Here is a 22,342-nt window from a genome sequence, read left to right as displayed (position 1 = left end):
ATCTGAATGAGATGGATGCAGGGCAGTGCATCTATTTCCTAGTGCCACACAGAGGGTAGCTGGTAAATTTAATCAATGCATCTTAATTCTGTGTGTAATTTGCCATAAATGAGGCTTTCATTGGTAGCTCAGCTGGTAAAGAATCTGCCTGTAATGCAGGAGACCAGGTTTGATTCCTAGGTCAGGAAGATCCCTTGGAGAAGGGATACGCTACCCACTCCAGTATTCATGGGGCTTGCCTGCTGGCTCAGATGGTAAGGAATCCGCCTGCAGTGCAGGAGACCTGGGTTTGATTCCTGGGTTGGGAAGATCCCCTGGAGGAGGGCATGGCAGCCTTATCCAATATTCTTGCCTGGAGAATCCCCATGGGCAGAGGAGCCTGGTGGGCTACAGTCCATGGGGTCACAAAGAGTCGGACACGACTGAGCGACTAAGTACATACAGTACAGACTTTCATTACAAATATCTTCTTTATAACACTGTTGACTAAATATGATTATACTCTGTAATGAAGCTGTGATTTAATTTATTAGTAGAGCGTTTTCTCATTCTATTAATATCATTCAATGCCTGTATATAACTGATATCAAAAAGTACTATATTATCTGTTCAGCTTTATATTTGTTGCTGTTGTTGTTTAGTCGCTAAGTCGTGCCTGACTCTTTGAGGCCTGATGGACTATAGCCTCAAGGCTCCTCTGTCCAGGCAAGAATACTGCAATGAGTTGCCATTTTATTCTCTTAGGGGATCTTCCCGACCGAGGGGTCGAACCTGCCTCTCTTGCATTGGCATGTGGATTCTTTACCACTGAGCCATCAGAGAAGCCCCAACTTTATATTAGTAGTTCTTTAAAAGTGTTGCTAACTCTCAGCTGATCTTTGTAGCTTATCAGAATATCAGAAGATTAGAATCATCATATACTTCTCATAAAATGAATAATAATTTTTAAAGTTAAAAAACAGTGTTTAAATTATGAATGTCTAAGGAGGGAAGTGTAGCAGTAAATTTAAATATAGTTAAATTTTTAATGACTGCAAATAATTCTCTATATATAAAAGAGCTCAGTTTAGTTTCAGAAAATATTCTAAGAAAGTCAAAATACCATTCTTTAAGTTGTCAAGGATAATTAATTATTTCAAGGTAGATACACATAATTCACATACTCATTTATCTTTTGAGAAATTAGTGTTAAGGGAAGAAATGTAATACAGTGTTCTAGCTGAGTATCCTCTTGTTCCCTTTTTCTACCTGAGCTTTTCATTATAAAGAACAACAAATGGCTTCAATAGGCTTTTATCTCACCCATTTCAGCAAAGAATAGTTTAATAGAATATAGTTTAAATCTAACAATATTGGTTTTATGATGTATCAACATAAGAGGAGGGTTGATGACAGTCTCAAGGCCAAGTACAGGTTTTGGTAGAACTTGAAAGGTTACCCTGTGTGCCCCTGAGCTACCTGTTCTTATTAGCATGTGGAGAGGGGATTTTGCAGCCTCTCTCTATGTGGTAAGTGAACAAATCTTACCAAATTCATCTCTGATGTTAGCTCAGTTGTTAAGAGGATGGGCTCCAATACTGCCTGGGTTCTCTTCCTCCCTCTTCTAAGTAGCCATGTGGCTTGGGCTGGATTTGCAGCCTCTCTTTGCCTGGTTTCCTTACCTATGGGCTGGAAGCAGCATAACTGTGGGGTTGTTGTGGGGAAAAGGCAAATTCAGACACAAACTACTGAGAACATTGCTGAGCAGATAGTAAAAGTAAAAATTCGAGCTTCATTCTAACTTGATTTTTTTTTCTGGTTATTAATTTGTAATTCATCTGATCCCTCCGTAAGGTCTTCTTCTGCTGTTAGGTCCTTGGTTCACTTTCCCCTTTTCTGAACTCCACTGTGTATTAATTTCTTAATTTTTGCCTTTCACGCTCTGCCTTTCTTGGTTTCCTTACTTTTACTTCCCTTTTACCAAGAGAAGGTCATTGCATCTTCCTTTATGCTACCTAAGTATTTTATAGATTTCAGTATGTCTGTATCTGTACATGTGTGTGTGTGTACATGTACAAGGATGATCTTTACTGTTATAAGTACAGTGATTGATAGTCACTTACTTGCATGTCTCCTCTCCTTTGTTTTTTTTAAAGAAACAATTAGATTTCTTTTTGTTCTTTTTTTTTTCTTCTGTCTTTTTTTACAAACCCTTGTGTTAAGGGCTGACTTTCAGTAGATTGCAGCAAGGGAGCTGATATGCTACGTCGGAAACCCTGACCCAGAAGCAGGTCGTCTACAAATGGTTTAGTACTAGGTTCCCCACAAATGTGCCATGCATGATGGTCGAGGGGGTGACCACCTTTCCAGCCAGGCCCCATGTCCCAGGACGAAGGGCTCTCCACACTGGAACCCAGTCCCGACGTGCGGTGGGGTGCACCACACTTGGCTCTGAGGGATGTGGTCTCCTCTCCTTTCTTGAGCAGGACAGTCTTACTCATCTTTATCATAAAACACAGGTCCTCAATAAAGGACTGCTGGCTTGATACTCTGTTTTTGCCTTCCTGTCTAGGTCACAAGTTTCTGTATATACTACCTTTAATCCCTCTCATAGCACTGACTCAGTACTATATCACCAGTTAATAAGTTAGTTAAGACTTTTTTGTGATAAAATCTAATGTACTTGTTTGTAAATTAGAGGTAATTAGATATTTTCTTTGTAAACATTGATAATCATTTGTCTCCATTATGTAGGTGCAAGAATATTTATCAACAGTATTGAAAATGGAATGTGGTGTCGAGGAACTATTACTGAATTAATTCCAATGGGAAGTGAAAGTATTAGGAAACTTTGTAGTCCAACCAAATTCTCAGTCCATGAAGTTGCACTAATACAAATTTTCATGGTAGATTTTGGAAATTCTGAAGTGCTGATTGTTGCAGGGTATGTTACTTTATAAGTATTATATATTCCTTGCCTACTTAGAAACACTTGTGATGGGGAAGTACTAAAGAATAAAGAAAAATAGGAAGAGGTAGAAATAAGTTATCCTTCTTCACTTCCAAGACATGTACTTTTTATTTTGCTCTGAAATTTGTCTTACTCATTACTAAATTAGCAAAGTATTATACTTTATCAGTGCTACTAGATGGGGAGCTTAGAAAAATAACTTTTTGATGTTTCAAACTTAAATAGTCTTCTACATTGCTTTAAAGCAGAGAATAAAGCACACAAATTTTCTTTCTTTTAAATAAATTGTTAGTTGCCAGATGATTGAGTAAAATTTTTAATCATATTTCTTTAATTTCATTATTGCATATTAAAGTGGCATAGTGTCTAGCTCATTCTAGGTGTTCAGAAATGTTTCCATTAGTCTTCTAGCAAAATAAAGCAAATTGAAAATGTTCTTGTAGTAAGAACCAGTATTAACTCTTGCATGGACATTTTATTAAATGGTCATAGCTTTATAAACAAATATATAGCTGTTTGGGTGTGTCATTATGCCTTTTAAGTTTAAACTCACTAGGTATATGAAAGATAATCCAGATAAAATCTGTTGAGATGTATTCTGTAGATAGAAATAGTGTCTGTGGTTTTAAAAGATTGATTGAATCTATATAATGAGATAGTATGAATCAGAATATAACTTTTTAGAAGATTTAACTTAAAAAGAGAATGTGTAGAAATGCATACCTTTTGTGGGCTAAGGCAACCTTTGGCTTGAAGCATTATTTTCATTAACTGTTGCTTGAATTCTTCCCAGGGTTGGTGACACTCATGTGAGATCAGAGCACATTGCTAAGCAGCATGTCGTACTAAATGACTTATGTCTGGTTCTGAGAAAGTCTGAGCCATATATTGAAGAACTGCTGAAAGATGTCCAGCCACTAGCACATCCATGCTCATTGAAAGACATTGTTCCACAGAATTCAGTAAGTGAGACTTAAATTATTTCTTGTTTGGGGGCCAAATATTGCAATTTTAACTACGCTTTGGGTTCAGATACTGAATGTAGGTTCATGGCACCAGTTACTTGTTAAATACCTTTTGCATAATAAACTATTGGTGCAAGTGAAAAAGGAATTGAACTTCCATTTCTACAATCAAAATTGATCTTAATGGGAAATTATACTGAATATGTATATATGAACTAAATGATGGGTGAATATCTGAGTAAACCACTAAATTTTAGAGTCAAGTAAATATGGAGAGAGAAAAAAATTTGACGTGGTATGGTATATGTTTCTATACATCTCTTCTCTATTTGCATGACCCTTTGCTCACTACTTATTAACTATATTGCATTCTGCTTTTGTATTATTTATGAGTATTTGTTCCCCAGAAAGATCTTAAACTCCTAGAAGACAGAAATTGTGTGTAAGAATACTTGTTAAGCAGTTGTATTATTAGAAAGTCTGAAAGCAGGAATCTGTGCCTTTGTTCATCTTTGTATTACAGCACTTAGCAAACCACCTAGCACACAGTAGGCATTCAGTAAATATTTGAAAGAATGAACAAATGAATAAAGAAATAAAAGGAAACATATGAAAATATTAGCATTGATGTTTTTCTCAAAATTATTTTGGCTTTAATTTTATCCTATAATGGATAAAACTTTTTTTTTTGCACTTATCTATTCTGAGTAGGTTTCACTTTTTTATGTTCATAAAATCTTTAGAAAATTTTTTATTTTTAAGGAATATATGGTTTTGAACCCTGAAATGTGAGTACTTAAAGATTCAAAGGTCAGTGAAAACAATTTTTTTGTTGTTTTTTTCAATGGGTGAGTATTTTTCCTTATTATTTAAGTAGCATGTGCCTCGTATATTGCTAGTAATGGAAACTAAGCATATGATGATGATTATAAATATCTAATGTATTATATGGCTTCCATTATACTTTTAGAATTACTTTTGGATCTCATCATTTAAGGGAAAAATTTGTATGTCAATACTTCTTTTATCTTTAAATTTTTATTTATTATTTTCATATTAATATTCACAAGTAAAACTAAGTCCTGAAGTGCAACAGCTTATGGTCACCTTGAGACCACCTTTATAAAATCCAAGTATGATTTGTACATTGTACATACATAAAGACTGTCCTCCTTGGGTTTGTGGGCCCAGTTGCTTCTAAATATCTATGGTTGGTTCAGTGCCTTTGCTCAGATTTACTGTTAGAAAGCTAAATCTACAATATTGTACCATTTAGAGCTAATTAGAATTACTGAACACATTGAAATTTTACTTTTTCCATAGAGTGAAGGCTGGGGAGAAGAAGCTAAAATAGAGTTTTTGAAAATGGTAAATAAGAAAGCTGTTTTAATGAAAGTTTTTAAAGAGGAAGATGGTGTGCTTATTGTAGATCTGCAGAAACCACCAACAAATAAAATAAGCAGTGATATGCCTGTGTCTCTTAGAGATGCATTAGTTTTTATGGAACTAGCAAGGTAGGTAACTTATTAAAACATAAATATCTTCAAGGTTATAGCTAGATAGGAATAACAGATTTTACCTTTAAAAAACATGCGGTCTAAAGTGAACTATAACATACTTTTAAGAGGGAGCACCCAATCCTAAGCACTAGACTATCAGGGAGCACACTATAACATATTCTGAGAATTTAAAGGTATCTCTGTCAGAGTTTTCTAAGTACAGTTGTGTGAAAATTGGATTCAGATCATTTGATTTAAGGAATTAGGCACATTAAGGTAGCTCAAAATAGAAGTTACTTGTAAGATAGTGAACTTTTTTTTAGACTCTAGTTAACCTTATAAGTAGCTCCATTAGGATTTCAAGAATTAGTGTTTAACAGTTCCCTATTTAAATTTTCTAAGCTTTGGAGTAAGATCATGGTCACCACTCTATATTAATATATGAATCTAGAGCAGATACTTACACTTTTTTTTTTCTCTTCTCTGATGAACAAAGAGATAAAAAGTAACCACAGAGATAATGGAAGATACTTTCTGTCCTGAGCAATAACAGGAGTCTGGAAGTCACCCAAGTAGATTGCATTCTGTAAAATTTAAGTAGGGTATTGTAGCTGGAAGGGGCCACAGAAACCCCTCAGCTGGCCTTCCTTGAGTGCTGCCATAGACCATGAGTATCAAGTCAACCAAAAGAGTAGAAACTTTTGAGTACAAAATATAGGCCCAACTGAAAAATGTTCCAACAAACTTTTTTTTTTTTTTTTTGAAAAATGCTCCAACAAACTTAAAGGTTAATTATTGAGGTTTGAGACTTGACCTCTTATTTATCCTCATTTGATAATTAAAGATAATGCCAAGAAATATTATAAATTAGATTGGGGAAATATTCTTGGTAGATAAATCAGTATATGTGCAGGTCTTTTCTTCGTATCAATTCACTGAGAGAAGAGAGACCTTAGGAAAATGGCTCTTGCTTATGCTTTTAATTATTATGCTTTTAATTAGGTTTAGATCTCAAACACCAAGACGTCATTCTGAAAAAAATACGACCTTACACTATCCTCTACCTATTTTGCCTAAAGAAATGACAGATGTTTCAGTTATGGTTTGTCATATAAATAGTCCTTCTGATTTCTATCTTCAGTTGGTAAGTATATAATGGTCTTTTGAGACAAAGTATTTTTTCAAATATTAAGTAAAATGTGTAATGTAAATGAGTGCCCAGTATGCATTCTAGAGCAAACAAACTGCTGTCAGCCTTCCATAAATTTTAAGTTTCTTCATAGCTGCAACTTTAAACAAGAAACTCATGTGATTCATAGTAAATTGAAGGAAATCTTCATCCTGCAAGTTACTGAAAATATGAAGGGGAAGGAAAATGAAGGATCCCTAATGTGTAAATATTTCTTGCTACCTTCTGAAATCTAGAAACCAGGAGAGCATATAGAACTGGCAGATCAAAATAAAATAACACCCATATCTGATAATGTATGAAGATTTATTTATTGCTAGGTAATATTCTGAATTTGAACACTAAAATAGATTCCAGTTAAAGGCATTCCATTGTCTATTTGGATATATGACTGATGGGTTTGTTTTGGATAGCTACCAGCATTAAGGTTCATCATTATTGATCTCTTTGTGTCCATGTTCTGTATGAATTAATGCATTCTGAGGGCCATAATGCTTTGTGTGAATTAACTCATTAATCTTTACATCAATCTTATAAGGAAGATACTATTACCTTCATTTAGAAGTGGGAACTCTAACCAAAGGGCTGAAGCAACTTGTAGAGGTCACATGGCTACAAAAGAGTAGAGCCAGGACTGAGCTGGACTCACTCAAAGCCTGTCACCTGATCGTAGGCATGTGTATATATTTCTTTTTTTTCCCATTTATTTTTATTAGTTGGAGGCTAATTACTTTACAATATTGTAGCAGTTTTTGCCATACATTGCCATGAATCAGCCATGGATTTACATGTGTTCCCCTTCCCCATCCCCCCCTCCCGCCTCCATCTCCATCCCATCCCTCTGGGTCTTCCCAGTGCACCAGCCCTGAGCACTTGTCTCGGCATGTGTATATATTTCTGGGCTCTCTGTTCTGTTCCATTGATCCATATGTCTGATTTTTTACCAATACCATACAACCTTGATTACTGTTCAGTTAAGTTCAGTCACTCAGTTGTGTCCGACTCTTTGTGACCCCATGGCCTGCAGCATGCCAAGCCTCCCTGTCCATCACCAACTCCCAGAGTTTACCCAAACTCATGTCCATTGAGTCAGTGATGCCATCCAACCATCTCATTCTCTGTCATCCCCTCCTCCTCTTGCCTTCAATCTTTCCCAGCATTAGGGTCTTTTCCAATGAGTCAGCTCTTTGCATCAGGTGGCCAAAGTATTGGAGTTTCAGCTTCAGCATCAGTCCTTCCATTAATTACTGGAGCTTTGTAGTATTGTTTGAAATCTGGATGAGTTATGCCTCTTTCTTTTTTTTCCTCAGGATTACTTTTGCAGTTCTGGGTATTTTAAGGTTCCATGGAAAATTTTGGATTATTGTTCTAGTTCTATGAAAACTGTCATGAGTAATTTGATTGTGATTGCATTCAATCTATAGATTGTTTTGGGTAGTGTTGCCTTTTAAGCAGTATTCTTCCAGTCCAAGAGCGTGGTATTATCTTCCCATTTCTTTGAATCCTCTTTAATTTCCTTTATTAATACTTTATAGTTCTCAGCATATTAAGTCTTTCTCTTCCTTGGTCAAGTTTCTTGATAGCTGAATTTTTTTGGTGAAACTTTAAAAGGTATTGTGTTTTTACATTCCCTTTCTGATATTTCATTGTTAGTATAAAGAAATGAAACTGATTTCTGAATGTTAATCTTGTGTCCTACTGTTTTGCTGAGTTCATTTATTTTTGAACAGTTTGTGTGTGTGGTGTCCTTAGGGTCTTCAATAGGATCATGTTATTTGCATATAGTGACAATTTTAACTTCTCCCTTCCAAGTTGGGTACCTTTTGTTTCTCATCTGATTGCTGAGTGCACACTTTAATTTACTGTGGCTTTGTAGCAAGTTTTGAAATGAGAATGTGTGAGCTGTCCAACTTTGTTCTTTTTCAAAGTTGTTTTTGAACTTTGGGGTCCCTTGAGATCTCACGTGACTTTTAGGATGAGTTTTTCTCTTTTTAAAAATTGTACTTATTTTTTTATGACTGTACTGGACCTTCACTGCTGTGTGTGAGCTTTTCTGTAGTTGCAGCAAGTGGGGGCTACTCTCTATTTTCGGTGTGAGGGCTTCTTGTTGTGGCGGCTTCTCTTGTTGTAGATCATAGGCTCTAGGGTATGTGAACTTCAATAGTCACAGCACACGGGCTCAGTAGTTGTGGCACACAGGCTTAGTTTTTCCACAGCATGTGAAATCTTCCCAAAATCAGGGATCAAATCCATGTCCCCTGCATTAGCAGATGGATTCATAACCTCTGGACCACCAGGGAAGTCTCTAGGATGAGTGTTTCTATTGTACATGAAACATCATTGGGATTCTGATAGGGATAGCTTTGAATTATAAATTGCTTTGGGTACTGACATCCTTTTTTAAAAGATTTTATTTATTTATGACTATTTAGATCTTCATTGCTGCAAGGCTTTCTCTAGGTTGCAGCAAGTGTGAGCTACTCTTTGTTGCTATGTGTGGGCTTCTCATTGTGGTGACTTTTCTTGTTGCAGAGCATAGAGCCTAGGTGCGTGGGCCTCCGTAGTTGCTGCTCACAGGCTCTAGAGTGCTGGCTCTAGAGTTGTGGCACATGGACTTGACTGTTCATGGCATGTGGGATCCTCCAAGTCCAGGATCGAATCTGTGTCCCCTGCATTGGAAGGCAGATTCTTAACCATTGGACAGCCAGGGAAGCCCTGGGTATTGACATCTTAACAGTATTAAATCTTCCAGTTCATGAACATGGAAGGTTTTTCCATTTATTTTGTAGCAGTGCTGTGTACTTACAACAAGTATACAAGTCTGTATCCTCGGTTATATTTATTCTGGAGTATATTCTTTTTATTCTACTGTAAAATGAGTTGTTTTCTTAATTTCCGTTTGGACTGTTCATTGTTAGTGTGTAGAAATGCATGTGATTTTTTTGTAACCATTTTGTAGTCTACATCTTTGTATGCTTAATCGTGTCCAACTCTTTGTGGCCCCATGGGTTGTAGCCCGCCAGACTCCCCTGTCCATGGAATTCTCCAGGCAAGGATACTGGAGTGGGTTGCCATGCCCTCCTCCAGGGAATAATCCCAATTCAGGGATCAAACCTGCGTCTCTTGTCTCCTGCATTGGCAGGTGGATTCTTTACCACTAGCTCCACCTGAGAAGCCCATTTATTAGACCTGCTAGTATTTTTGTGGCATCTTTAGGGTTTTTTACCTATAAAATCATGTCATCTTCAAAAAGAGATCATTTTCCTATTTCTTGTCAATTTGGTTGGCTTATATAAATATATTTGCCTAATTACTTTAAATGCCTTATATACATATATATTTGCCTAATTACTGTGGCTCAAATTTACAAAACTATATTAAATAGCAATGGCAAAAGCATGCATGCTTTCTTATTATCATTCTTAGAAGAAAAGCTGTCAGTCCTTCATGTACAAAATTTGCTCTTAACCACTTCAAAATATACAGTTCTGTAGTATGCACTAACTCACATTATTGTATAGCATGATGATCTGTAGAATTTGTTCATCTTGAAAAACTGAAACTTGGTACTCCCTGAACAGTACTTGCCTATTTCATTCTACCCCCAACCACTAACAACCACAATTCTACTTTCTTCTATGAATTTGACTATTTAGATACTCCTATAAGTGGAATCAAACAGTACCCTGCTTTTCAGAAGTTCAGTTTACACAAATTCCATTTTTCTGAAAAACCTACATTGCTCTTACCAAAGAAAAGTCAGCCTCTTTGCTTTGCTACATTTTGGCTTTCAAAAAATTTCGTAGGAACACTACTTTCAGATACCAGGGATACCGTATTTGTCCTTTTGTCACTGGCTTGTTTCACTTAGCATAATGCCCTCCAGATTCATCCATGTTGTAGCATGCAATAGGACTTACTTTAAGGCTAACTAAATATTCCATTGTATGTATATGCTATGTTTTTTTTATGTCTATACTACATTTTATTAATTCAGTCATCCATTGATGGACATTTGGCTTGGTTCTACCTCTTGACTGTTGTGAATGATGCTGCAGTGAACATGGGTGTGACAAAACTGTAGTGTCATTTGGTTCCTTTTGTATATCTGTGTTTATTGTTACCATGGGGATTACACATAACATCCTAAAGTTATGTGTCATTATGTGTAAAAATTATGTGTAATTAAAGTTATGTGAAACATCCTACAGAAATCTAATCTGAATTAATATCAACTTTAACTGCACAAAACCCTACTTCTGTATAGCTCCATTTCCCTTTTAAATAATACCAATCTCAAAAATTAATCTTTGTACATCAAATACTCAATAATGTGGACTTATAATTATTTGTGTGCATTTGTCTTTTAAATCTTGTAGAAAATGAAAGTAGAGTTAGAAACCAAAGTTAATAATACTGGCTTTCATATTTGTGTGTTTATGTTAATCACAGATATGTATATCTTAATATGAATTTACGTTATGCTCTAGCATCCTTTCATTTCCTTCTGAAGGACTCCCTGTAGCCTTTTTTATAAGGCAGGTCTGGTGGTAGTGAACTTCCTTACCTCTTTTTATCTGTGAATGGCTTATTACTCCCTCATTTTTGAAGGATAGTCTTGCTGGATCTATAATTCTCAGTTCACAATTCTTTCTTTAGCTCTTTTAAGTGTATCTTCTGATTACATTCTGACCTCCAAGGTTTCTGATGAAAAATGCGCTGATCATCTTATTGATGATCCCTTATATCTGACAAGTCACTTTTCTCTTGCTGCTTTCACAATTCTCATTTTATGGCTATTGACAGTTTGTTCATCATGCATCTAGTGTGTCTTTCTTTGAATTTGTCCTAACTTGGGTTTTTTGAGTATATTAACATTCTAAGCCTGCTATAACAAAGTGCAGGAATTCCCTGGTGGTTCATTGATTGATTAGGACTCTTCTCTCACTAGCAGGGGATGGATTCAATCCCTAGTTGGGGAACTAAGATCCCACAATGCCACAAAGTAGGTAGTTTTAAAAGCAGAAATGTATTGACTCCCAGTTCTGGAGTTTACAGGTTTAATGTCAGGGTGTTGGCAGAGTTGCTTCCTTCCTTCTGAGGTTGGGGGGTAGGGGAAGCAGAGATTTGTCCCATGTCCCTGGACTAGATTGGTGATCCGCTGGCAATCTTTAGCACTCCTTGGCTTCTGCTGCATCATTGCAGTCTCTGCTTCCTTCACATGGCAATCTCTCTGTGTAACTTGTCTGTCTCAGCTTTTTAATACAGACACCAGTCATATTGAATTAATTCCAGCCTAAAACTTTTATTTTAACTTGATCCTATCTATAAAACCCTATCTCCAAATAAGGACACATTCTGAGGTCCTGGGGGAGGTGGTTAGAACTTCAGTATATTTTGAGGTGAGGACTCAAACCAATTTATAACCAGTCTACTCTCTGCTCTATCAAAAATTTCCTCCTCACATACAGTCACCCCATCCCAACGTTCCAAAAAAATCGTAATCATCTTGCATCAAGTCTAAGTCCAGAATCTCATATAAAATCACTAAATTCTGATTAGCTTAATCAGGTATAAGTAAGAATTCTTTAATTGAAGCTAGGCCAGAACTTCTCTCTATCTCTAAATCTGTGAGAATAGACAGTAAGTCCAAATCCTAGCAGGAAGAATTCCATTAGAATCTTACAGCTTTAGAATAATCCTCAGCGGCTGGATGCTCTGTCCTCCAGTCCTCCTGGGGTGTGGCCCTTCTTCCTCAACCCTGCAGCAGCCTCATCCATTGGAATTAAGGAGTTGTCCTAACTATGAAACACAGGAGGCCCCATCCCTGGAACACAGGAGGAGACAGCCCTGCGTTTCAGGTCTGTGTGCTCTGGGCCTGCAGTAGCAGTGGCACACACTTGAGCCTCTGAATCACCTTTGAAATCACTCCTCCGTTTTCTTGAAACATATGTTCATGACCAGATCACTCTGTCACATCTCTTCTGCCTGTAGAATCTCAGAAGCCCACCACCCCTCTCCGCTTCATTTCCTCTCACCTCTGTCCCCTTCAGTTCAGTCTGGCAGTGTTTCTGCTGAGATGATTGGCTTGGACAATTTGGTGGACATCTTGGTGCTGATTGATTGGCTTCATAAATGATAACATCCATATTCCCTTCAGCAGACACTATCCAGTCATGCCCTTGGTGGTCTCTCCAGAGCTTGCTTTCTCATTTTTTGAAATACAAATAGGCTAAGAAATTTCTAAATCTTCAGATTCTGGTTCCTTCATGTTTAACGATTTATTCTTCAATTTATCTTTCTCTTCTCACATTTTATTATAAGCAGCAAGGAGAAACCAGGCTGACACTTTGACACTTTATTTAGCAATCTCCTCAGCTAAATATCCAGTTCTACTTTCTACCCAGTACAGTATAATTCATCCAAGTTCTCTACCCCTGTGTAACAAGGATTTCCTTTCCTCCAGTTTCCAGTATCATATTCCTCATTTCTCTATGAAATCTCACCAGAAGCACCTTTAGCATCCATATTTCTACCAATAATCTTTCCAAGGTAATATGGATTTTTTTCATTCAGGTACCTCATAATTCTTCCTCTTCTTTCTGCTCATAATCCAATTTCAAAGCTTCTCCCATAATGTTAGGTATTTATTACAACAGCACCCTGCTTTACCATTGCAAGATCTATATTCATTCCTTAGAGTATCATAAGAAAGTTCCACTGATTAAGTTGCTTAAACAATGTAAGTTTATGGAGAAATAAATAAATAAATAATAAAAGTAAACAATGTAAGTATTGTCTCACAGTTCTGAAGTCTAGAGGTATTGAGGTCAAGTTGTTAGTAGTGTTGGTTCCTTCTGAAGGTCGTAAGTGAGAATCTATTTCATGCCTTCTTGCCCTAATTGCTGGTGGTTAGCTGGAAAATATTGGTGTTCAGTGGCTTCTACTACTCTCCGTTTTCTACCTTCATCTTTATGAGCCTTCTACTATGTGTGTGTGTCTTTGCCCAATTTTACTCCTTTTTTCCAGCCATGAAATTGAAAGACGCTTGCTCCTAGGAAGAAAAGCTATGACCAACCTAGACAGCATATTAAAAAGCAGAGACATTACTTTGCTGGTAAAGTTCCATCTAGTCAAAACTATGGTTTTTCCGGTAGTCATGTATGAATGTGAGAGGTGGACTGTAAACAGAAAGCTGAGCACCAAAGAATTGATGCTTTTGATGTGTTGGAGAAGACTCTTGAGAGCACATTGGACAGCAAGGAGATCAAACCAGCCAATCCTAAAGGAAATCAGTCCTGAATATTCAGTGGAAAGACTGATGCTAAAGCTGAAACTCCAATACTTTGGCCACCTGATGGGAAGAAGAGACTCATTGGAAAAAGACCCTGATGCTAAGAAAGATTGAAGGCAAGAGGAGAAGGGGATGACAGAGGATGAGATAGTTGGATGGCGTTACTGACTTAATGGACATGAGTCTGAGCAAGCTCCGGGAGTTGGTGATGGACAGGGAAGCCTGGCATGCTGCAGTCCATGGGGTCACAAGGAGTCAGACACAACTGAGTGATAACTGAATAAGGAAACTAGTCATACTGGATTAAGACCTGCTTTCAGTTCAGTCGCTCAGTCGTGTCAGACTCTTTGTGACCCCATGGACTGCAGCACACCAGGCCTCCCTGTCCATCACCGACTCCAAAGTTTACTCGAATTCATGTCCATTGAGTCGGTGATGCCATCCAACCATCTTGTTTTCTGTCGTCCCCTTCTCCCCCTGCCTTCAGTCTTTCCCAGCATCAGGGTCTTTTCAAATGAGTCAGTTCTTTCCATCAGGTAGCCAAAGTTATTGGAGTTTCAGCTTCAACATCAGTCCTTCCAATGAATATTCAGGATTGATTTCCTTTAGGATTGACTGGTTGGATCTCCTTGCAGTCCAAGGGACTCTCAAGAGTCTTCTCCAACACCACAGTTCAAAAGCATCAGTTCTTCAGCACTCAGCTTTCTTTATAGTCCAACTCTCACATCCATACATGACTACTGGAAAAACCATAGCCTTGACTAATGGACCTTTGTTGGCAAAGTAATGTCTCTACTTTTTAATATGCTGTTGAAGTTGGTCATAACTTTTCTTCCAAGGAGTAAGCATCTTTTAATTTCATGATTGCAGTCACCATCTGCAGAGATTTTGGAGCCCACAAAAGTAAAGTCTGCCACTGTTTCCCCATCTATTTGCCATGAAGTAATGGGACCAGATACCATGATCTTAGTTTTCTGAATGTTGAGCTTTAAGCCAACTTTTTCACTTTCCTATTTCACTTTCATCAAGAGGCTCTTTAGTTCTTCTTCACTTTCTGCCGTAAGGGTGGTGTCATCTGCATATCTGAGGTTATTGATATTTCTCCCAGCAATCTTGATTCCAGCTTGTGCTTCTTCCAGCCCAGCATTTCTCATGATGTACTCTGCATATAAGTTAAATAAGCATGGTGACAACATACAGCCTTGACGTACTCCTTTTTCCTATTTGGAACCAGTCTGTTGTTCCATGTCCAGTTCTAACTGTTGCTTCCTGACCTGCATACAGATTGCTCAAGAGCAAATACCAGACCTAGTATTCCCATCTCTTGAAGAATTTTCCAGTTTGTTGTGATCCACACAGTCAAAGGCTTTGGTATAGTCAATAAAGCAGAAATATATGTTTTTCTGGAACTCTCTTGCTTTGTCTATGTTCCAACGGATGTTGGCAATTTGATCTCTGGTTCTTCAGCCTTTTCTAAAGCCAGCTTGAACACCTGGAAGTTCACAGTTCACATATTGTTGAAGCCTGGCTTAGAGAATTTTGAGCATTACTTTACTAGCATGTGGGATGAGTGCAATTGTGCATTTGTTTGAGCATTCTTTGGCATTGCCTTTCTTTGACCTACTTTAACGACCTCATTTTAACTTGTTTATAAATACTCTGTCTCCAAATAAGGTCATGTTTTGAGTTTCTGGGGGTTACAGCTCCAATGTATCTTTCCGGGAGAGATGTAAATCATCCCGTAATACTTAGCTGATTGGATTTGTAGATTTGTGTATGTCATCAAATTTGGGAAGTTGTTGGTCGTTATTTCTTCAGATAATCTTTCTGTTCCTTTCTTTCTCTCTCATTTTTCTGGGACTCCTATAATGCATATATTGGTGTGATTGATGATATCCCACAAATATCTTGGTCTCTGTTCACTTAATTCTTTTTTTCTTTCTGTTTCTCACTATTTCAATTGTCCTATATTCAAGTTCACTGATTCTTTCTTGTGGCTGCTCAAATCTGCTGTTTAACCTTTCCAGAGTATTTTTTGTTTCAGTTACTGTACTTTCAGTTCCAGAATTTGATTCCTTTTTATAATTACTATCTGTTGGTATTTTAGTTTTGATCCTATATTGTTTTCCTTGTTCTCTCTAGTTCCTTGTCTATCTTTTCTTTTAGCTCTTTGAGCATATTTAAGACAGTTCTAAATTCTTTGTCTAGTAAATCCACTATCTGGACTTCCTAAGGGCTGATTTCTGTCTGTTTACTTTTCCAGTGGTCATGTATGGGTGTGAGAGTTGGACTATAAAGAGAGCCGAGCACAGAAGAATTGATGCTTTTGAACTGTGGTGTTGGAGAAGACTCTTGAGAGTCCCTTGGACTGCAGGAAGATCCAACCAGTCCATCCTAAGGGAAATTGGTCCTGGGTGTTCATTGGAAGGAACTGATATTAAAGCTGAAACTCCAGTATTTTGGCCACCTGATGTGAATAGCTGACTCATTTGAAAAGACCCTGATGTTGGGAAAGATTGAAGGCAGGAGGAAAGGGGACGACAGAGGATGAGATGGTCAGATGGCATCACTGACTCAATGGACATGAGTTTGGGTAAACTCTGGGAGTTGGTGATGGACAGGGAGGCCTGGCGTGCTGTGGTTCATGGGGTCACAGAGAGTCGGACACGACTGAGCGACTGAACTGAACTGAATTTTGTTACTTGGAATGAGCCATGTTTCCCTATTTCTTTGTATGTCTTCTGATTTCTTGTTGAAAATTAGGCATCAACTATTATAATACAGTAAAACTCTGAAAATCAGATAGCCCCCACACACATGCACCCATGCATAACTGGATTTGTTTTAAATTGTTGAAAACTGTGGTAGTTTTTTTCTTTTGAGACTTTTTCAAACTGTTCTTGCAAGTACTATTGCTTGTGTGTGATCTCTGAAGTGTCTGTGTTCTTTTAGCTTGTGTTTGACAAGTGTTTATGTTGACTTCCTTGAATGCTGAAAGTTTAATTGGGTGTTTGCTTCAATGCTGTAAGCCTTAACTGTTTTCCAGAGCCCTAACAAAGTTGGTTCAGATGGTTTCTCATTTTTTCAGTGTTTCTATGAGGAAATGAGAGCTTGGAGCTTCAGATTCTGCAGTTTTGCTCCTGTCACTTGTCTGTTGAATATTTCAGTGTTCCCTTTGGATAGCCTGTTAGTGGAGGAATATGAATACTACCTACTTAGAAATAAAGGTTTAGAAGGCTTTAAATAGTTTTAAAAATTTTTAATGAAATAACAAAAATTTCAGAAAATTTCCACTTGCATTGTTGCACTCACAAAAGAGAAAAACCTCATTTTTTGACCATTTGAGATGGTTTTTAAAATACTTTTTAACTTTAAGAATTAGTATTTGGAGAGATAAACAGTTGTCCTTGGTTTTGTTTTAGTAACTATGTTTTAGTATAGGAACTTCAGGAACTGTGTTTTAAAGTAACCAGATAATCCTGTTTAATAAAGTAAACCTCTACTGAATGATGAAGTCTTTTCACAAACTACTGAAATTACTGATTTAAAGATTTATCAGTTCAGTTTAAAACCATTAGATGGATGGCTAATGGGAAATTAGACATTCATACAATGGCAAAGTAGCATACATGAATTACTTGGTGATCACAAGGGAAACATTAACTGTGTAGAGAAGGGATGAAAGTTGCCACACCATTCCATAGATGAATCTTAGCTTACTAACAGTGAGTAATGCTGTCTTCTGATGTGTTGCAACTGTCATGTATTCTAGCCAAAAGATTTGGCTTGAATCCATCAAACTTGTAGATACAACTTTCTGTTTTGAGGAAATTCAGGGCATATACCCTAACTCAGTGGAGGAAGAAGGGAAATAATAGGATGAAGACATAACCACATAAATCCAGAAGATGAGGCTTTCTACAGAAAAATAGCAGACTATCTTTAACAAGACAGGATCATGGGAGGTGGGAGAGGGGATCGGGATGGGGAATACATGTAAATCCATGGCTGATTCATGTCAATGTATGGCAAAAACCACTACACTATTGTAAAGTAATTAGCCTCCAACTAATAAAAATAAATGGAAAATAAATAAATAAAAGCCTCAAGCCCCAAATAAGAGAACACTACACTAATTTATAAGACTTATGTAGATGACCAAACATAATAAGTAGTCAGATTGGCTACTGGGTTTGGTCAATTCAGTTCAATTACTCAGTCATGTCCAACTCTTTGCGATCCCATGGACTGCAGCATGCCAGGCTTCTCTGTCTATCACCAACTCCTGGAGCTTGCTCAAACTCATGTCCATCGAGTCGGTGATACCAACCAGCTAACCATCTCCTTCTCTCTCGTCCCCTTCTCCTCCTGCCTTCAATCTTTCCCAGCATTAGGGTCTTTTCTAATGAGTCAGCCCTTTGCATCAGGTGTCCAAAGTATTGGAGCTTCAGCTTCAGCATCAATCCTTCCAATTAATATTCAAATGATTTCCTTTAAGATTGACTGGTTTGATCTCCTTGCAGTCCAGGGCCTCTCAAGTGTCTTTTCCAACACCACAGTTGGTCAGTTAGGGAAATATAATATGGTTTAAAAGTACTAATAGGAGCACTTGCTGAAGCAGAGAATGTGAGAATTGATAGGAAAATGCAGATTATCAAATTGTGAGGCATGGTCTGATTTTTGGTTAAAAAAAAAAAAACATGGAAAGTGTGTTTAGAAAAAGATCTAGAAGCAAGAGTTCTCTGGTGGTCTGATGGTTAGGACTTGGTGCTTTTACTGCTATGGGCTCAGGTTCAGTCCCTGATCAGGGAAGTAAGTTCTAACATGCTGCATGGCACAGCCAAAAAAAGAAAAAAATCTGGAAGGATATCTTAAGATATCTGGAAGACTGTGATTTTTATAAATTTTTGTTATGTCTTATATATGTTAATTTTTATATACTACTTTTGTAGCAGAATATTTCAAACATAAATTACATGACTGCTTATGTCTAATTTGGTTCTAATATTTGATCATTTTATGAGCAGTGCCTATAATACATGGAACATTTAAATTTTAAGTTTCTATGAAACTATAATGCTGTAATCCCTGCTTTAATCTCTCTTTCTTAGATAGAGAGCCTGGATTTTTTATTTCTATTAAAGGGAATTGAGGAATTCTATAAAAGTGAAGATGCAGAAAATCTGGAAATCCTCTGTCCAGTTCAAGATCAAGCCTGTGTCGCTAAATTTGAAGATGGAATTTGGTACCGAGCAAAAGTTATTGGTAGGAAATTGCACCCTATTTCCTCAGGGAGATGTTTCATTTAAAAATTGATATCCAGCCCAGGTGGGATGCATGAGACAAGTGCTCGGGCCTGGTGCACTGGGAAGACCCAGAGGAATCGGGTGGAGAGGGAGGTGGGAGGGGGGTTCGGGATGGGGAATACGTGTAAATCTGTGGCTGATTCATATCAATGTATGACAAAACCCACTGAAATGTTGTGAAGTAATTAGCCTCCAACTAATAAAAAAATTTAAAAAATTTTAAAAAATTTTTAAAAAAATAATAAAAAAATAAAAATTGATATCATTTGAGTCAGTGCAAATTAAATCATTAATTAAATTAATTAAATCATTATCTGATCTTACAATTTTGCTCTGTCATCTAGCTTTAGAAAGCTAGTGATAATGTTGATAGATGAACCTCTGGCTCCTTGGATTTCATTTGATTTGACTAGGACTTTAACCATTATTTTGTTTTCTAACATTTGCCTTATTTAAAAAATAGTTCTAAATGACCTACACATACTCCAATCTCTACTGAAAAGACAGATACTTTTAATTCTTTTGGCTTTCTTTTGTCATTTATCCGTTATTTCTTCTAAATAATGTGTAATACTTTGTAGATACTTCACTCTTAGGTAGTAAATGTATTAGATGAGTTTTAGATTTCTTACAGCTGTTTTGTCGCCACTCTCTCCTCCATAGTTATATCACAGTTTTTAGTTAAATTCATATTGTGTGCAAGTATTTTCAGTGCTATTCCATAAAGTATAGCTTTAATTCTGAGTTGATAATTCCATCAATTTTTCACTTTTTAAAAAAAAATTATGGCTACATTTTCCTAATAGTTTAAAACAATTTTCTACATGATAAGACTTTTCACATAATGTTGGTTTGATTTTTTCTTTTGTAACAGTGAAAATATCATTCCATCACTTGCTCCTTGTAGACTTGCTTGTCATTTAGGCTTACTACACTGTTGTTATTCTGGGGAGTTGTGTCACTTGTTTTCCTAGATTCAGCTGCTAGTTTTCTGAATTCCATTTACTTTTTAGGTTTACTCTGATGGAGCATTTTCCTCAACTCTTTACCTTAAACTTGAGGTACATACGTCTTTTCAGACTCTGCTTGAGTGCCATCTTAGGTAGTACTGGTGGTGTTCCATTTGCTTTCACTTCTCCTTAGGAGCAGAGAATACCTGAACTTTTTCCATTTTGAAATTGTATTCTGTAGAAGTTTATAAATTTGAAAGTAATGGCAAAAAGTTTTGTAGCACTGTATACACATGTGCTTAGAGGAGCTAAACACTCAAAATGAGTGTTTATAAAAAGATAGATCTTTATTCATGCTTCAGTCTATTTGAATGTTCCAGAGATTTCTCTGGTATCTCTAAAATATGAAAACTAGTTTGCCATAGAGGTCTGTTTCTGCTCATTTTTCACAATATCTACAGATAATTTTTAAAATTTCACTATTAGATATTATTATATGAATCAATCTGTGCCTTGATCATTAAGTTTCTTGCCTTGCTTAATTACCTATGTTGACTAACAAACATTAAATGCTTAGTTTGTGTTTGGTGCTTTGCAAAGTGTATTTTAAGTAGGTGAATCATCAAAAACAATCTTAAGATCTGACTCTGTTGGTGCACCCACTCTACAGGTGAAATAATGAGGCTGAGAGAAAAAAGTAATTTGCTCAGGGTAGTATCTTAGAGATATTAATTAGATTTCCTCACAGTCACATGTCATTTAAGTGTCTTAACTCCAGATCTAATTCTTAACTTTTAGGCTGTAACACATAGCATTGGATGACTTTGTTATCCCTGATTTTGGTTATCTTTTGATATCTTTAAATTGTTAGTTTCTCATTCACCAAGTCTGAACCAACAATATATTATGGTTGGTTTTGTGAGAAAATATTAGAAATATTTTTTACATTAAAAAAATATTAAGTTTGTATGTTAAACATAAAGATATTCTAGTTGATTGTAGATCAGTCTAAACTTTGCCAGATAATGTTTTTTCCAAGTTTGTGATTTCCAGTTTCATAATTTTTGAAGGATTGCCTGGACATCGTGAAGTTGAAGTTAAATATGTGGACTTTGGCAATACAGCAAAAATAACACTTAAAGACATGCGTAAGATAAAGGATGAGTTTCTGAATCCTGCAGAGAAGGTAATCTGCTTACTGTGAATCATAGGTTTAGAATATCAGTACAAACATGAAAGGAGTTTTGAAGTTATTTTTACTGTAGAAATGTTCTTTTAACTACAGTTTTCCTGTAAATAATTTCTAACTCATGGGCTATCAGAGTTTCTGTAGTTACTATTTAAGAAATAATATGTATCTTAGCAGATAAGCATTAATTATAATTATGTGTATAATATGTGTGTTTTTGTAAGTACTTACTGGTCTGCAGCCTTTAATGTATTATTTTGAAATAACTGTACAATGTGATAAGAATATGATGTATTATGTGAAAAAAGTCATTACAGAAGTGGTTTCACTGTGATCCCATTTACGTTTAAGTATGTGTAACATGTGCAAGAGAAAGATGTCTGGAAGGATAAGTAAAAAACTTACCCTTCTCTTGGAATCCTACTCCCCAAAGATAAGTATGGTTAAGGAGGCTTATTTCCTAATTTATATACTCCTAGTATTTGAATTGTTGTTAAGCAGTACTTTTCATTTAAAATGGATAAAATAATACAGGAAAAACTTGAAAATATAGATGATAAAATGGAGGAGGAATCATTCAGAATTATTCGGTATTTTTGATATATATACTTCCAAGATGCATCTTCTGTGTTTTTAACAATTATAAGACTATATATAGTCCTATAACCTGCATTTTCATTTAACAATGTATTGTAGTATTAAAATCTGCAGTTCTTTAAGTGGATGCTTATTATTCCAGTATCTGAGTATAAAATGGTTCATTCAGCAAAGTACTCTGGGGATTTTTGTTTCATCTTTGGTTTTGGTATTTTTTAATAAGCTATTCGGAATTTTATTTTTTTAATTGACATATAGTTGGTGTAGAGTATTATACAGGTTACAAGTGTACAATATAGTGAGTCACAATTTTTTAAAGTTATACTTCATTTATAGTTATAAAATATTGGCTATATTTCCTGTGTTGTTCAATATATCCTTGTAGCTTATTTTATATGTAATA

At 36.3% G+C, this 22,342-nt stretch overlaps 1 protein-coding gene across 1 annotated transcript in view; it reads left to right on the top strand.

Annotated features, from left to right (window-relative positions):
• The window catches only part of RNF17 (ring finger protein 17), a 113,964-nt gene that overhangs the window by 41,150 nt on the left and 50,472 nt on the right, over window positions 1–22,342 (top strand). Inside the window, exons 13-18 of the mRNA XM_043477807.1 lie at window positions 2,734–2,923; window positions 3,744–3,912; window positions 5,239–5,429; window positions 6,417–6,558; window positions 19,009–19,162; window positions 21,224–21,339. Coding sequence (XP_043333742.1) covers window positions 2,734–2,923; window positions 3,744–3,912; window positions 5,239–5,429; window positions 6,417–6,558; window positions 19,009–19,162; window positions 21,224–21,339 — 962 coding nt within the window. The remainder of the gene's footprint in view (window positions 1–2,733; window positions 2,924–3,743; window positions 3,913–5,238; window positions 5,430–6,416; window positions 6,559–19,008; window positions 19,163–21,223; window positions 21,340–22,342) is intronic.

Source organism: Cervus canadensis, chromosome 9, assembly GCF_019320065.1.
Source record: "Cervus canadensis isolate Bull #8, Minnesota chromosome 9, ASM1932006v1, whole genome shotgun sequence".
Lineage (NCBI taxonomy): Eukaryota > Metazoa > Chordata > Mammalia > Artiodactyla > Cervidae > Cervus > Cervus canadensis.
Note: the sequence above shows the minus strand (reverse complement) of the source record. Positions and strands in the feature narration are given on the sequence as shown.